General features: G+C 41.4%; 1 non-coding gene, 1 pseudogene and 1 gene segment (V, D, J or C); 1 reads left to right on the top strand and 2 right to left on the bottom strand.

Annotated features, from left to right (window-relative positions):
• Positions 1-3,285: 3,285 nt before the first annotated feature.
• Positions 3,286-3,853, top strand: LOC125487476. The segment is given in 2 exon segments: positions 3,286-3,337; positions 3,495-3,853. Coding segments are annotated over 2 exon segments (411 nt in total).
• Positions 3,854-4,431: 578 nt separating this feature from the next.
• Positions 4,432-5,670, bottom strand: LOC125487475 (annotated as a pseudogene).
• Positions 5,671-15,637: 9,967 nt separating this feature from the next.
• Positions 15,638-15,778, bottom strand: LOC125487615. Its single transcript, XR_007265984.1, has one exon. It is a non-coding gene; the product is annotated as a U4 spliceosomal RNA (small nuclear RNA).
• Positions 15,779-17,653: the final 1,875 nt, after the last annotated feature.

The following is a 17,653-nucleotide window of genomic DNA, read 5'->3' as shown; positions in this document are numbered from 1 at the left end:
TCGTGTGCGGACCTGTAAGCCAGGAAATCTGTCTCTTTCAAAAGATGTTTAATACCATATCTGTTTAGTTTGTTTAGAAAAGATGTGGACCAGCGTTGAACCTGAAGTGAAAAACTTTAATGTGAGCTCGGAAAAGAAATGAGGTTATCCTCATTTAAAAGAAAACATAAGGTCGGACTATGATTTTGTGTGTTCAAAGCCATACACTTTTGATCGGCCGATTGCACCTGATGAAGTTCAACAAAATCATATTTAAGACAAGTGTCATTGTAATGAAAGATAAATTTTATGTATGACAATATAAGCTTCAAACTATCTGAAATAAAGTATCTATAATAAGAGATAAAAAAAAAGATTCCATTGTAAATCATGAAAGGAAACTGTCATCAGTTGAAAAGTGAATGGGCTATAGAACATGCGGGAGTGAAGAAAGATAGGAATAGACATTTCAAATAGGTCGACTGTTTGGTCGACTCCACAAAAAGATTTTCGAAGAAATCATCCTGAAAAAAAAAAATCTATGACCTCCTTATCTAGACGATCATTGGCCATCTGGCACAATATAAGTGTGGATTAAAATATTTCGTGATTATCTCGAATTTCTGAAACGTGAGCAGTATTTATTACTTTATACTGCACCCAGTTCCTGTGGAGAGATGGGGCACGGGTGCTGCACAACAACCACAGTTCCTTCCATTATAATTGAATGTCTCTACCCAAACGTGTTCTATATCCTAGTTTCTTTTAATTAGATCATTCCTCCCACTGTGTTTATGGCATAATTGACTGACATAGCTACCATTTACCATTTCTTATGTACCTGTCCGTCTGAAATCTGCTTTAACATTCCATATATGGGTATCATTCCATGTCTTTTTTTTCAACTATGTTCATATAACAGCAGTGAGATTGTACTTAATCATTTTTATTTGTGCATTTAATTTACCTGTTCCATTGTGAATATAATGGGCATTCGGATCCAGGGGCACTGAACACTTTATAATTTCTGTTTATCCTCTTGTCTTATCGTTTGCCTTTTTTTCCTTCGACTTGTCCTCTCTACACCCTGATGTAAAGGCCACATTTGTCATCTTGTCATTTTAAAACGCATTTTCTTCGATTCTTTGATTTGCCACATTTTCTAAGCTTTCATTAATTGTCGCAGATCATTTAGTTACAAATCTTCTCTACTTTCCTCGTCATGTCGTTCGCCTTTGCAAAGGTTCTTGCACCATTCAGATTAATGTTGTCTCATCCCTGAAAATCCAACATTCCCAAGTGCTGGTGCTGGCGCTCGACTTCTCCCATACCAATCGTTTAGCAAAGCACACATCACTTCAACATTTTTTTTTGTTTTGTCCATTCCATTCATTTCAGGAATAAACCAAAGATTCGATATGACCATTGACATTCTGCTTAATAATTGTCTGCCTGGCAACTCTGATATATTGTGCAAAATCTCTTTCTTTTATCCACCTGTGCCGTTCGTATATTTGCTGCCCACAAAGATGGGATCCTCCCACTGTGGATTCTCTCGATCCTACTTTAAGTTCTTCTCCCTCAGAAGATGTACCAAAACCTGGCACCAGACTGTCAGCATATAAGATTCTGGGATGGATTGAGAAGATGGCTAATGAGCAGACATCTACCCTTGTTATGGAATCTAGAACAGGGTAAGGTATTTTTATGAGGGAGTCTCATTCAATAGGGCTTTGAGGAGGAACTTATTTTCTTTCAGTATTATCCTTATTTGGGGTATCTCTCCCGGATGGCAAATTCTTCCTATTTATGATTTCTAGTTAAAGGGAGAACGAGATTGAACATCTGACTATGTGAGGGAGAGCAAGATGGTGAGGAAGACTAACAAATAACAAGGAAATACATTGCAGAGATCCAACTGTATTCAGTAATTACCTAACTGTGATTGGTCCTCAGTTAACGTCAGAAAGGAGAAACCAGACAATTGCAACTGGGGAAAATGCCGCTGAGTTTCTCAGCAAGTCAAGCCTGGCTCTGATCTTAGCTCAGTCACTGGTATAAGACTTTAAGATTCAACATTTTAAACCATGCGTTGTTTACTGTTGATCTACACATTCACCGTTTGCTTTCCTGATAACCATGGTCACGCTGGCCAGTGAGTGTGAGCTGAAACCGCCATTATATGTTTCATTGCGTTTTTGCACACACATTTTATTTATATATACATTGTAATGTTTGTTGCAGGAATGTGTGGCTAAGGTTCAGTTTCCCAAGATTCGCTTCAATCGAATGTTCATGTTGGACAGTCCCCAAAACTGAACCGTTGCAACACAACAAACTACAGTGGACTCCCCGGTAAATCCTACATCCCGGGGTAACTCTGAGATATTTAGTAAAGAGTTTCGGAAAGGGAAATGGAAATATGTTTATAGGGTTTTTTGGCTGGTTTTCCGTTAATCTGGACAAAGACAAGTCAACAGCTCCATTAAATACCAACGGCGCACTTGCCTTTGACTCTACCATGTATTACTGCACACTGATGTCCACACTATAACAGAGACACGGTCAGTCGCTGTGAAAAATTAAAAGGGAATCTTAACACATCCCCTCACTGGTTTGGAGATGCGATCTCCATTGTGAATTGTTAACATTGTCAAAACTTAGAACGGTCAGCTTTTCCACAAATCTTACTTTTTTTTTTCTGTGTTGCATTCTGTCCAAAATCCTTCTCTATAGTGGTTGTGTCTATTGTTTATGATACAATTCTTTTCACGAAGACTCTGGCATCCAAACCACAACAACGTTCACTATTATCTATCACTGGCCAAACAAATGGATTGACAATTTAAAGAACGTGCGTTGGCGTTAATGCCCGTTTGGTTTTTCTGCTATATCATATAAAGCAGTTATTTTCAATATATTTCGGACAATGTCGACAGAGTTGTGATCTTAGTGGGAAAGGGATTCAGAGATTATGCAGGAGGGTGGATGCATCAGAAATCAAGAAGTGTCCCATTTTACGGCAGAGCAGGTTCAAAGGGCTAAATGGCTTTCTGAACCTCCCATTGTGTTTTCTGCGACTAGTTCTCTGACGTGATTGATTTCAGAACAAGAGGCGTTGTGAGCTGATTGGGTGTTACGCTTGTCACTGTCGGAAAGGAAACAAACAGCAATGATTCCGGATATGACTCAGCATCTTCCTAAAACTGAGCTGAAACAGTTTACTTTCAAGCCACCATCAGCTCGCCAGCTGAGACCATTCAGCTTCAGCCACCTGTTTTCAAACCTTCCATTCGCTTTGTAAACATGTCGGCTCTTACACTCTGCTCATTGCTAACAGTTGGAGTTCTCCTAACTGGTAAGTTTCTGAGTCGCAAAATGTTCTTTTGTATGCATATGTGGGTAGAGCAAACTTCCTTTTGGCTGTGTTGCTCTACACTAAAATATATGCACTTAATACGGTGGCATTGAGAATATTTATCCTTTCAATTTCATTGTCTTCTAATTTTCTGCAGGTGTTGGTTGTGCAGATTCAGTCTCACAACAACCGGTGACAGCAATACAGAATGAAGGAAATTCAGTGACCATTCATTTCCGCTATTTGACTAAAGCTGATTCATTTTCCTTGCAACTGTATCGTCAGCACCCAGGTAAAACTCCGACAATCGTGATCTACATTCCTAAATACGGAAAGGTCGTCAGAGAAAATGGCATTGGAGTTCGATTCTCTGCATCTCTGGAGGCTTCGAAAACTGAAGGGAATTTCACTATTGATGAACTGGAGTTGTCTGACAGTGCGGTGTATTACTGCGGGCTGAGATACACAGTAACTGGAGCCAGAAAGCAACCCATACAAAAACACTGTCCCTGGTAGATTCGGGAGTAACATTTACTTTCTAAATTTATACCAGAATGCGCTGATTTCAAATAAAACAATGTACTTACCACGGCGAGAGCTACAGGTGCAGCACTGGCCAAGATTTCCGATCCTCACTTATGTTGAATACATCATGAAAAAAAATGCAAATATGTGATTAGAGAATTTAGAACATCTAAATTAAAGTCATTGCAATCCAAATCCTGTCGAATCTACAATATCTGACATTGTGTTCCACTCAGTAAAGAGGTTGCACAAAGCAACAGCTACAGATCACTGCAGGAGAGATCTTTAATCAGTGTATTACAATTATTACAACGCTCATTGGGAAGATTTCAGCGTCTACTGTAAACTGTTATTTGAATTAACAACTACTTGTTCCTTTGCAGAGATGTATTTCAGAAATTGCCGCTGAGAACGTATCACTTTCCATCCAAAGCACTTGCTTTCTTCATAGCAGTTGTGAATTCGCAGAGATCCCTAACTCAGCAGCATTCGTTAGCTACTTTACAGTATCAGTATTAACGCCAGAATCATTAATTCATGTGAACGATTTTAAATGATGTTTGCGTGGATTATGCTCGAAGGTTTCTGGCGCAGGGATGTACAGAAGTGTCAGTTTCTGAAACCCAGTTATAAACAGCCTTCAACAGGCAGCAGATGTGACCCAGAAACCTGCAGCAGTTATTGTACGAAGCTGTGAACCTCACTGCACAGTGATAAATAGCGGTGTCAGACTGCAGCAGATGGTCATTCGGTACAATTTGTCTGACCGCTGAACTGTATCAGAAAATCGCTTCTGAGCAAAATCCGCCTTAAATTCAGCATCGCCGCTCTCCAAACTCCAGACTGCGAGCTTGGGCTTTCTGTCAGGGTGCTGGCGGTACCAGAACAAGTAATCAACATCATCGTTGTACATACAAGTTAAATAGACATATTCTCCCTCTGTTTGCTTGAGTGAGGGATCCCGCTGAACAACAGAACCTCCATCGCTCCAATCTGGAAGATAAGGTTAGAGAAAGCAGGAATAATTGATTAAATGTTGAGCTGAAAGGTCGAACTGACAGTTAAATAAAAGCGCGCATTCGCTGCGACGTGACAAGAATCTGAACACAAAATTTAAAAAAAAGCACAAAGAGCTCTCTTTGCCAGCGAAATCAGTTCTAAAGATGCCGTATAGGACCGAAAAATGTTTTACTTCTATTTCTGTTCATGATGCAACCAAACGTATGGAGTTTTCCCAGCAATTTTTTTTTTTTGTTTTTTTTTTCATTTGAACATAAAACAATTCAGAAACACTGTCCAATATCCGTGTTAGCAATCCACACCAGAATCCACGTTATCCCGTGTTCTCATTTTAGCTGCGCGTCCATCTTTCCATCTCGTCATCATCTATTTATCTGACGTATCCTTCATGACTTTATGGTCTGATTCAAACACTCCTTGAGCCAATGAGTTCATTATTCGAAAGCAAAAACAGGATTCCCTTAAGTTTTCTTTCGGATCATTATTCTGACTCTTATGCACCTTCACAGAGTGGATTGTACATTTCGAAAGCGATTATATCTTACTACTGGGATCATCACTCTAATTGCTCTTTCTATGCTTTGTGTCCCTTTCTTCTTCTTGCAAGATGTCGAGTTAATCGGTTCACAATAGCCCAAGCTTAATGCAACCAAGGTCTAATACGTATTGAAAAGAATACTTGTTTCGGTCAAGCTAAGTGATAGAGAAACTGAACCCTTTCATTCCGTGTTAAACTTCTTACCGACAATGAATGTCACCGAGATCAGCGTGAAAATGGAGATCTGCATCGATGCTGCTCTGATTCCTGGGGATTTTTTTTTTCTGTCACATAGATCTGCAAAGCATCGAATAAGAAAGAGAATAAACTCTGATATCATTGGCTGAGAGATGCCTGATGTCAGTTCCTTCACAGCCAGCGCCTACCGACACTGCTTACACTTGATTGAGTGTCACTTTCGCTTCAAAAATCGATGTTATTGACATTAAACTCACATCCTGGGGATCTGATAAATAAGGGATAAATATAGATAGCCTGACATTTAATAATTCTGACAGTGTGGTTATTAATCTGAAATATGTATCTCAAAGAAGTAAAGATGCAACAGCGATGGATGTGCTCAGTTAAATTCTCCAAAGTGACTAATCAGACCGAATTTGTTGATGAAATTGGCTTTGATTGTTTTCCCACCGGAGACACACAAAGCGATTTTTGTCACTTTCTGCAGAGACACACGGCTCTGTAATAGACGGCATTTGCGAACCTGAAGCCCAGAATGGAGTCGACATACGAAAGAGACCATAGCCAGTTGAGATTGTCCACTTGCAATGTATCGGAGTATTTTTGATGGTAGCTGGAAATGATTGTACCGGATTCTTCCTATGAACAGAACACATGGCAGCTTTGAACGAGTATGCTGAAGTGAAATTCACGCTTGGGTGTTCTCCGTTTCGGGCTTGTTTTAAAGATTAGAGACAATCCTTTGATCATGCATTCACTGTGGATGAATTAGCAAGACTCTCCCTTCAAATAAGCCCGATAAACAGACCGTAGTGCAACGTTCCAGGAACCTGACAGTGGAGATGTGGAAAGGTTGATCAGTATAACACACATGCAGAGAAACTGATCGAATGACAAAAAAAAATTGAAAAGAAGTGATCCAATATGTGTGGAGTTTAGATATTCATCTCTTGTCTGCGTGCGTTTCCCCCAGGTGTGCAAGTTTCCTCCAACAGTTCAAAGATGTACAGGTTCGGTCGATTGGTCATGCTAAATTGCCCCGTGATGTCCAGGGTTGTGGACGCTAGGTGGACGAGCCATTGGAAAATGCAAGGTGACAAGGATGGGGTCGTCTCTTGGTGGTAAGCTCTTCGGAGAGGCGGTAGGACGTGATGGGCCGAATGGCCTTCTTCAACACTACAGGCAATCTATGACATCTATTCTTGCATAAATTTACAAATGTTGGAATAAAATAATGTTAGTCCATCAGTCATCATCAACTATCCTTGTCAGATGTTATGGTTTGTTATGCTCTTTGAGTGGTATGGTAACTCAGTGACGCCTCACAATGCTAGAAGGTCGGGTACGATTCCAGCCTGGATTGGCTGTCTTTGTGAAGTTGACTCTTCCTTCGGTTTCCTGTGGGTGTTCCTGTTTCTTCCCAGAGCTCAAAGGTGTGCGGGTGAGGTGGCTGGCCGTTCTAAATTCCCTGTAGTGACCAAGGATGTACAGGCTATCTGGATTTGCCTGAAAAACACGGGGAAATGGTACGTTTTATTAGGATACTCTTAGGAGGGTTTGTGAGGACTCTATGGACTGAATGCCCTGCATCCACGCTGTAGGGATTCTATGCTTTTTGGGCAGAAGTTCTCTGTGAAGGTGATGTTATCGTTTCTGAATATTAATGTGAGTGTGCCCTCTGCTGGACACTCCTGGAACTCTCACGCTCGGGAGGGGGAAGTGTTTGAAAAGTAGTTCTGCATCAACTTGTGCTTCATGTCACAGAAATACAATACACTGTCAAACAAAAGAGTTCCGAAGATACGGACAGGAACCGTTTAACTTTTTTGTTTGTTTAACTCAGCAGAGAATCTGTTTGCTACATCTGAAAATTTTTCTTCAACCCCCGTGTCAAGCATCTTCAGGAAGTATCTTGGAGTTTTCCCGGGATACTTTGTGTACCAGAACAGAACCACAGAAAGAACAGTTGTGTTTAATGACACTCGATAATCATGCCCTGAGCTTCCTGAATCATGAATTCAGATGAATCCCAAGACCCCGAATCCTGCCCACCCAATCCTGCGACACAAATTCTGAACGATTGAAAACTGAGGAAGATACACTAAGTATTTTACCACTGACTCAGCAGACAGAAAGACCGTTAATAAGAGTGAAAAAGGGGGTCCCATGTTGTTAGGATGAGAGTTTAATAGAAAAGTAAGCCAGAAGGCTTTCTATATGTTAACCCAGCTTATGGTCAGACATTGCCTATTCAGAAATTGACTCGAGTTTTTCAGGAACAAGATTTGCTGCTCTGTCAGAACCAATGACAGTTACGCTCCAATAAATGACAGTTGCATAAAACTACTTTCTCCCATTCTTTCTCTTTCTCAGTGAGCTTGTAGGGCATTCGGTTCATTTTATCAAGCCTTGGTGTCTTTCACTGCCTGTACCTCTCTCTGCCAACTATTCCAGATTTTTTTTTTTGTGATGGTGTGAGTTCTGGGAGAGAAAAAAACAAAACAAGAAAAGAAAAACAACAAAAAGAAGTGTTTCACACTTTTGATAAATAACACCACATCAGGTTGAATTCAAACAAAGAACTGCACATACTGTAAATCTGAAACAATACAGCAAGTCTGGCCGCACCTGTGGAGGGAAATCAGAGGCAAAGTTTAGAGTGCAGTGAAACATCTGCAGAAACAAGGAGGAAACAGTATTTGTGCAAAAGATTTCAATACAGGATAGAGCACTCCAGCCAGAACTCATCTGCTTCTCCAGTCCCTTTTCCTTCTTCTTTCATTTTTCTTCTCTTTGCTGCAGTTTTTTTTTTATCCCCTCTCCCCCACCAACTTTTAATTTCTTAAAATGTAACCACAGCGAAAGCAGAAAGGAACAAGTGAGCCTGACTCCACAGCAGCGCAGGAGACCAGTCAGAGACCGTGACAGTGTGGGAGGAGAATCCCGGAGGCGAGTTGCGGGCAGAGCCTGGCGCAGAAGGAAGTCCGAGCCTCGGCTGGCCCGAGAAACATGTCCTGGAAGTGAGTCACGGGCCGGAGCCTGGGACGGGAGTCAATATGAGTCCAGCGAGACTGACAGACGAGTCCTGGTGGCGAGTTGAGTGCCGGAGCCCAAAACGGGAAGTAGTCTGAGTCTGGAGTGGTCTTGAAGACAAATCCGAGAGGCGAGTCTGGCTGTGATATCGTGGTCGGGGACATGGCGCGGGAGGGAGCCCTAATCCAGTCCAGCGCGAGGAGATGAGTTTTGGTAATGGGGATTTGAACGGAGGCCAGCGCAATGAGGCAGCAAGGCCTCGATTTCTGAAGGTTGCCTCGCACAGACTCAAACTAAAGGACCACAATTTGAGTACGTTTTAAGGATGCTTTTGTTCTTTTTTCTGGACTTTGAGTAATTTGGGTACCTTGTAAAACTTCTTATTCTTATGCTAGATTTTTGTTTACTCGTTCAATTCTGTAACGGACATCTACATTTCCGTACCGAGATATCCTCTACCAAAGATGGCACCACAGCGGTGACATTGCAAGATTTTCACTGCACTTATTCGAATGCACGTGACAATATAGTCTACTCTGTTCTATTTTGTCTCTTTCTATTTCTTTCCTGCAAAGACAATGACATTTCTGTAATTGTTAGAATTTAGAATGAACCGTCCCGAGCGCTTCTCATGGGCATTCTGGAAGATAGGCAGACACTGAACTACACACTAGGGAAAGTAAGAAACAGCTCAGAGAAAGTCTTTGGGCTTTTAGAACTGTCTTCAACGGGGAAAGTGTGGATTTTATGTTCCAATGAACACCTACAGCTCCTATCATTGTTTGAAGGAGCTTTTTTGTCTTCCACTGTAAACCTCAAAAAATGGAAGAACTATTCAGATGAGCAATTTATATTTCAGAACATACAACGCTATGGGCTAAATGCTGGAAACTGAAATTAGAATAGATGGATGTTGATGACTGGCACATACAAGATGGGCTGAAGGATCTGGTCCGTGCTGTAAAAACACGACGACTAGATCAATCTAGAGAAGAAACATATCTCCAGTGAAAGTAATTTGAGTTAAAGAGTTTAAAATCAATGTCATTAAGGAAGGATAAAAGTCTGGCATGTGCCTTCCCTGGGGGTCTACTGGTTTGGATTCGCGAATTTCAATGCAACTGACTAGCTTTGATTACCAGACACGTAAGGTCAATTTGTTATGCTTGTATGTACCTTTAAAATGACTGCAAAATCTTAACAGTGAAAACATCAAAAACGGAACAGCTGTGTCGGAATTGCTGATGGTTTGAGATGAGAAACGAAAGTGTAACACGGGAAAGGGACCAAATTGCATATTCCTCTGCAACAAAAACAAACCAAAAAAAAAAAAATCTGGAAAAAACATAGCAGATCCGACAGCATCTGAGAAGAAAAATCAGAATTAACGTTTTGGCTTCAATGACCCTTCTTCAGAACTGACAGCAGCGACGAAACAGTTAGCTTTAAGCAGAAGATAGCAATCACCTTAAGGTTGATTTGGAGCCGAAAGAGAGACAAACACATTTGGAGGAAAAATGAGTGGAAACCCCTCAGCCATTGAGAATAAATAGCTACTAATGGGAACTATTAGGACTTGGCAGTAGAAGTGGTAGATGTGAGCACAATTACAACGTTTTGAAGGTACTTAGATGAATAAATGAACAAGGAGGTATATGGGCCTGGAGCAGGCATATGGAAATAATTTAGATTGGGATAATGATTGGCATGGAATGGTTAGAGGAAACGTTTTGTTTTCGTGCTGCATGAATCTTTTATTCATTGTAACATGGCATGATTTGGGAGCTGTTGAAAAGCGTGGGGAAAGAGCTGAAGCCCAAAAATTGTTTGAGTCGATATTGAGTCCAAAATATTGTAGCGTTCTCAAATACAAAATGACGGGCTATTCTCCGAGCTTGTGCCGAGCATCACTGAAGCACTACAGCAAGCCTGAGACAGAGGTGTTGGCCGGTGATCAAGGTGGGGTGTTGAAGTGGCAGACATCGGCCAGTTCGGGGTCTTTTTTGCGGACAGAACGTAGGTATACTGTGAAGCAATCTCTCCATCTACATTTGGTCGCCGCAATGTGGGGGACGACGATTGCAGTAGATTATTTTGAGTGAAATACAGGCAAAGTGCTGCTTCACCAGGAAATTCTGTTTAGGCACTTGGATATTGAGAAACGAATAGGCAAACGGACAGATGTTACTCCCTTTGCAGTTGCATGGGAAGGTGCTGTGGTACTGTGGTGAGCGATCGGAGTGAAAGAGAAGTGGACCATGGTGTACAAGAGAGAACCGCTTTGCAAAAAGCAGGTAAAATAGGGGAGTGGAATATATGTCTGGTGGTGTCATCCCACTGGATGTGGTAGAAATAGCAGCTAATAATTCTCCGGATGTTGCTGCAAGTGGGATGTTTAGTGAGGACAAGGGGAAACATTTTTGCTTTTCTGGGAGCAGACAGAGGGATTGAGAGCTGAAGTGCAGGAGATTTCTCGGAAACAACTACGTGCCCTGTCAAGTACGCTGCTAGGAAAACCTTGGTTGTGGAAGAAGGTGGATATTTCGTACACATTCTTCTCGAACTTGCCATTATCAGAACAGATGCAAAGAAGACGGAGGCACTGGGAGAATGGAATAGAATCTTTCCAGGAATTAAGTTGTGAGGATGTACAGTCAAGGAAACTTTGGATGCTACTTCATTTGTTGTGGATGCTGGTGGACAACCTATCCCAAGAAATGAAAACAGAGATTTCGAGAAAGGGAAGGGAGGAGTATGATATCAAACAGGTGAATGTGAGGGTGGGGTGTAAATTGGAAGCTAAATTGATAAACTTTTCCAATTCCGGACGACAGACGGAAGCCGCAATGATGACAAAATCGACATACTGGAGGAAGAGCTGTGGGTGTCGGATGAATAAGACTGTAACAAGGAATCTTCCACGTATCCGACAAACACACAAGCATATCTGAGCTCCTTGCGGGTAATCATGGCCACATTTTTACCTGAAGAAAATTAGGTAAGTTTAAATAGAAGCTGTTCAGAATTGATGTGTAGCTCAGCCAGACAGAAGAGGGCGATGTTTGGTGGGGCTGGTTCAGGCCCTTTTCTGCGAAAAAAGCAGAGAGCTTTCATATGATCATGACGGGAAATTGACGTGTACATTGATTGTAATTAAATAGTAAAGCGTTGGATCACGCTATCTCGAAGTTTTGAAACCAACATAAAACGTTGCATGATCCGCTTTTGTAATTGGGAAGGGACTGGACAAAGGGAGAGAAAAGACGAGTCGACGGAGGAAGAGATACGTTATGTGAGACTGGAGCAGATGGAACCAATGTGTCTACCCGGGCAGCCTATTTGTTGATTTTGGTAATGAGGTAGAAGCGAGGTGTGTTTGGTTGGGAGACTCCGATATTGGAAGCAGTGGTGAGAAGATCATCAGATGAAATGTGGTTCGTGACGGTGGCCTGATGTTGCATTTTGGGGTCATGGTCCGCGAGGAAATAAGAGAAGGCATCTGAGAGCTGGCAATCGGCCTGGGCAATGTAGATATCAGTTGGCCAGAAAGCAACAGCACCAACCTTGTTAGCAGGCTTGAATACAAATATAGGGAACAGGTCGAATACAGGAAAAAGGCCAAAAGCATGTTCGTCTGCTCCTGTCTATGCAGTTGCTCCTAATTGCAGGACTCAGTACTGCATAAACACCGCACCTCATTAAAACACACAGGATTCTTCGGGGGCTTGACATATTTGATGTCAAAAGATTGTTTCCTCTTCTGAGATAGTCTTAGACCAGAAGGCAGATTCTCAGTATAAGGTCGCATAGTTATGATAGAAATGAGGTGTAATTTATTCTTTCGCACTGTTGTGCATCTGGGGAAATCAGAAGTTTGTAGATGCTGGGTCATTAATTATATACAATGTTGCAATAGACAGATTTTTAAATCAGTTATGAACTGAAGTGTTATGGGAAAAGTCAGTATAGTAGAGTTGAATATTATCAGATCACCCACGTTCATATTGAAAGGTGGAGCAGGCTCGAAGTGTTGAATGGACTATTTTTTCTCCCACGACTTAAAGTTTCAATACGAAGCTGTAAACTAACGTGTAGCCAGTTAAACCTATCTTTCTCCCCGAACAAAACTAAACGATAGAACGACATTTTGGCTGAAATATTCAGAGTGATCTGAGTGCCATAGTAAACAGTGAAAACCGGTCTTGAGCACCCATATTGACAGAGGCTGCATTAGGTCTGAAGTTACCTCTCACAAATCACTATTGTCCTTCACTTTTCCTAGTACCTCGTCTGGTTTTGTTTTAAACCGATTACGCACCAGGCAATTGCAGGTGATCTCCTGATGTGGAATTGGAACACTTACTGAAATAATTCTTACAGTTTATGACGTATTTCTACTTTTAAAGGCCAAGTGGTATTTATGTAAAAGAACAAGAAATGCAAATAAAGATTAACGATTAACAGGGTTATCTAAACTTCCCTTCCCTGACCGAGAGAGCACTGAATCCTATCACTACACCAGCATGGAAGCAGATAACAATGGTTTCAGGTAGCCAAATGTGCCAGTTATTCACGTCAGCTCCACGTCCCCAGATTCAAGTTTTTCTATTTTCTGACAAAAGGCAGCTTTTACGAGAACGCAAGATACTTTCCCAAAAACTGAGAATCGCTGCTGAGAGCTGAGACATGAAATGGATAGTGATCTAAAATAAACCCAAAAGCTGCTCGTATGAAACATTGAAATCATTCTCATTCCTCCACATCCGGAATTCAAACCTCATCTCGCCTTCAGGACAATGAAGAAATTTAGCTTAGAAGGATAGCAAAGCTGTGAACTGCAAGCGAGATAAGGAGGAGTTGACCCTGTACTTCTCTGATCATACATATTATCAATTATGCTACTGAGCCAGCCCATGCCTAACCCCCACGTTCTGTGGAGTTGTGTTGTGAGCAGCTACTTACGGACTGAAAAAAAATTGAAAGACAGTGATGAGTGGAATGCTTGAGGCACATGGAGAGCGTGGAGCTTGTGCTCGAAGGCTCATGTAGGTGCTAATGGATCAGATTTAAATGTCCGCTGTTTAGGCTGAGTCACACATCACGCTTGGTCAATTAACCACAATGAAACTCTTCCTTTTGTGAAGCTCCTTCTGTGTGCAGTGACACAGTTAGTGGGCTCTGAGAAGGTCGACGCATCCCCTTTATCCACTTAGTTTAACAGGTGAAAATGTCCCTTTTAAACCAATGCAAGAGGAGATTGTCTCTTTCTGTGAAATTTCAGTGGGGACTGCTCAGTTGTTAATTGTCCATTTATGCAAAAGCAGAAGGTGATGGGAATTCTCAATGAGCAACATTGAAACAGAAAAATACCGAGTTACTGTGATCGAATGGCTAAGAAAATGGGTATCTTGTTGGGCAGAAGTAGTCCAAAAGGAGCCACCGTGCCTTTCCCTGCGCTGTGCAGTTGACAGGCGATCCTGGTTTCACCTCCCTCTTTCTCTGCTGTGACCTTTCCTTAATTTCACACCAACAGTAAAGATGTAATTATATAACCTCTAATTATTATGGAATTGATTTGGTGATGGATTAGAAATTCCATTTAGGCATCTAACCATTCTCATCTCACCTCAGTCCTTACAACAGATATGTTAGACAACAAGATGCAGGGCTGGATGAACACAGCAGGCCAAGCAGCACCATAGGAGCAGAAAGGCTGACGTTTCGGGCCTGGACCCTTCATCAGAAACGAGATTGTGAACCCAGATTTAAACATACCAGCCAGGGTAAAAATATATCAGCAGCGCCATTCTCAAACTCTATCTGAATTTCAGGCTTTTCGAAGAGCAGTAATTTGACATGACAAAAGTGGACAGAGAGGGGAACTGAGAGAGTGAAAGAGGATAAGGTTGATGCACAGAGGCAAAGAGAAACAGACATAAGCATATGTTGAGGTAGTTACTGAAAGGACCAATTCTCAATTCGGTGTGGCTGGTAACTGACAGAAATATAATAAAAACAAGCGTTTTAGAAGAGACTTTTATCACAGAAGGGCAATGGGAGAAGCATTAAAGCTACGAATTCCTTTCAATATTGTTGATGGTTGCAATCTGATAAAAAAAAGAGATAGAGAAAGAGTGATAAAACTGCTGATTCAAAACCAAAACTGATATTTGACTCCAGAGATGCTGCCAGACCTGCCGAGTTTCGCCAAAATAATTTGTTTTTGTATTGTTTCTTATCCAGACAGAAAAATGGGAAAGAAAAAAGCAGTGCGGGTCATGGGTCATCAGTCAGACTGCAGGACAGCGGATGTGATGTTCCTTCGGGACTGGAGTCACTGATATTTCATCAGTGACCGAAATGGCCTGGAAATATAGTTTCCACATTCGTGTATGACAGTAACGTTGGAGGATATTGGTTATCACGAACGTGACGGAGGTGGTGACAATATACAAGATTCTCAGAAGTACTTTTTCGAAGAAGATCCATTAGTTTCTTTGTGCACAATTTGTCGTGGGGTAACTGGGCGGGGAAGAGGGACAGGCTAACAGCAGAAAGGAAAATTAAAGAAAAGATGATGGAAATTTCCAAAGGGAGCTAATTCCTAATTCAATATAAAGGAGCAACTCTGATCATTCAGGGAAATGCAACAACGTGTTGAAAGAATGAGTGACTATTAGGAAATCAGGTTTTACAAATTTAAGTTTCACCCATGCATTTCAGCAGCACTGTGTTAACTGAACATCTGTCACTACTTGTGGTAAAAACTGTGAATACATCACATGAACAAAAGATTCTGAAGAAGAATCATATCAGACCCCAAAACGTTAACTATATTTCCCTCTCCATAGATGCTGCCTCGTTTGCTGAAGTTTTCTGGTGCATGCCATTTTCACTTCACATTTCGCTAACGACGACATTACTTTAGCATACCTTCAGGGTGATTTGCATTCATGACTTTTTCCTTGCAGAGTACGAAACAGGCTCTGCAGAGATCATCAAAAATTGCTATGACTAATTAGATTGCAAATCAGCACAGCAAGATATAGGGTAAAGTTTTCAATAAGCAATAACCGTGCCTTGGTTCAACCTCATAAGCTGCAATACCGCCACTGCGCAAAGCTGTTGCAGTGCCGCCCGTGGAGAGCTGTTCCATCAGATTCACACCGTTCACACTTATTTTGGGCGGACATACATCGGTATGCTTCCATTTTGCTTGATTATCTGTGGTGGAGTTGATCAATTATTAATGTATGCTGACATTCGGTGAGAGGATTGAAACATTATTTCGCAGACAGAATGATGAAATGGAAGGATTTATTCCGGGATGTAAATATGTCAATACTACTGGTGCCACCAGTGGAATCAATGTCTGCAGGGAGCATTTCTCCGATCTCCCAATGTTCAATATGACGTTCACCTGCTCTGACTACCCTTACATTAGCGCTGCCTTAGCCAGGAAAAGGGGAAAGTTTTGCTGCAACTTTAAACAGTCCTAATTAGTTCTCACTGGCAGGCCGGGGTACAGACTGTTCCTTTTGTTCTGCTGATGTTGAGCTCCTGTTAATGGGAACTATTCAAAACTCATACTGGAATGCTTGAATTCCCTGATGTCAGTCTGTTCTCGGGCACAGGGAACAAATAAATCATAAATGTTGATACCACACTCTCTGTCTCTCTCACTGCAGATCCAAATTATGAAGTTTAAATGTTTTCCTGTCAGGCAGAAAGAAGGGTAGATTCGAGCAGATAGAAGTGAAATAACATTTTAGATACAAGCCTTGTTCGGATCCGTGTTCGAAATTTGATTACCATTATGGGGAGAATTGATTCGCTACAATTATTTGCTCAGTAACAACAGATTTAATTATTATAAAATGACGGATCTGTGGATGACTTTGGGGAAAAGAAATATCAATGTCCATTCGTTATTTCATAGACCAACAAGGGAAACTTCGCTGCAGTCACTAATAAAAGTGTCTCAATGCTCAGAGGAATGGAATTCGGTAGGAGATATTGATCAAGGAATAAACCAAATCAAGTGGAAAATCCAGAGGTTTGGGATTACCATATCAACTGTAACTTTCCCTCTAAATGAGTGACTTTGCTGTCTTTCAACAGTCTTCAGTGCCGCTGGGTCAAAATCCTGAGATTCCCTAGCTGCGTGCACGTTTGGATGTCCTTACAGTCCCAAAGAGCTCAGCGTTTCAAAAGGAAAATCACTTTCACCTTCTCCAGGGCAACTTGAGATCACAATAAGATTTGGTTTCTCTCAAACATCACCAGAGCGAGGAGAGGAATCCGCTGATCTTTATACTATTGATATACCCAAATGTGAACCACCGGCAAAGACTCAATAAACTTTCATCGTGGGCGAAGAAAGTTCATTTCCAGACAGCCCAGCAAGCTGAAACCACATGCGACAGAGCCTTACAGTGATGACTTTGACTCATTCATCAGCTGTTATTGAATCAGTTCGTTTGTTTCGTCTTCTTCACATCTGAGTTACATCTCACTTTCTGGTTGATATTTTAAAGGGAGCCGGCATTATCCTGGAACAGAGAACCTATCAATCTCCATTCTGGATCTGGCAACGTGTCGCTGCAGGGGCAGTGCTAAATACCCACAAATGTTTGACGTTGTTCAGATTACTCCAATGTTGCATTATTAGATTCACGTAACAGTTTATTGTTTCTCGAACCGAATGCAAAACATTTAGCTGGATGTAACCGGTTGCAACATTTTCCACAACCTCTTTTCGCTGTAACAGTGACACAATTTGAGACATCTCAAAAGGCACGGAAAAATATTTGTTTTTCATTTACTGAACTGCAAGTTTCAGTTTATTTCAAGAATATATTTATAATGAATAAAGTTACGTGTTCATATGAATGGCATCAGATATCACCACGAATTTGGGAACCATTTCAGATCCACTCCAAATCTCAGTGCTTGCCTGGCACACTGTCATATTCAGTAATGCTCCAATAGGTTTCGTA

Source organism: Rhincodon typus, chromosome 42 (assembly GCF_021869965.1).
Source record: "Rhincodon typus isolate 14 chromosome 42, sRhiTyp1.1, whole genome shotgun sequence".
NCBI lineage: Eukaryota > Metazoa > Chordata > Chondrichthyes > Orectolobiformes > Rhincodontidae > Rhincodon > Rhincodon typus.
The sequence above is the reverse complement of the archived record's forward strand: the minus strand, read 5'-3'. Positions and strand labels throughout refer to the sequence as shown.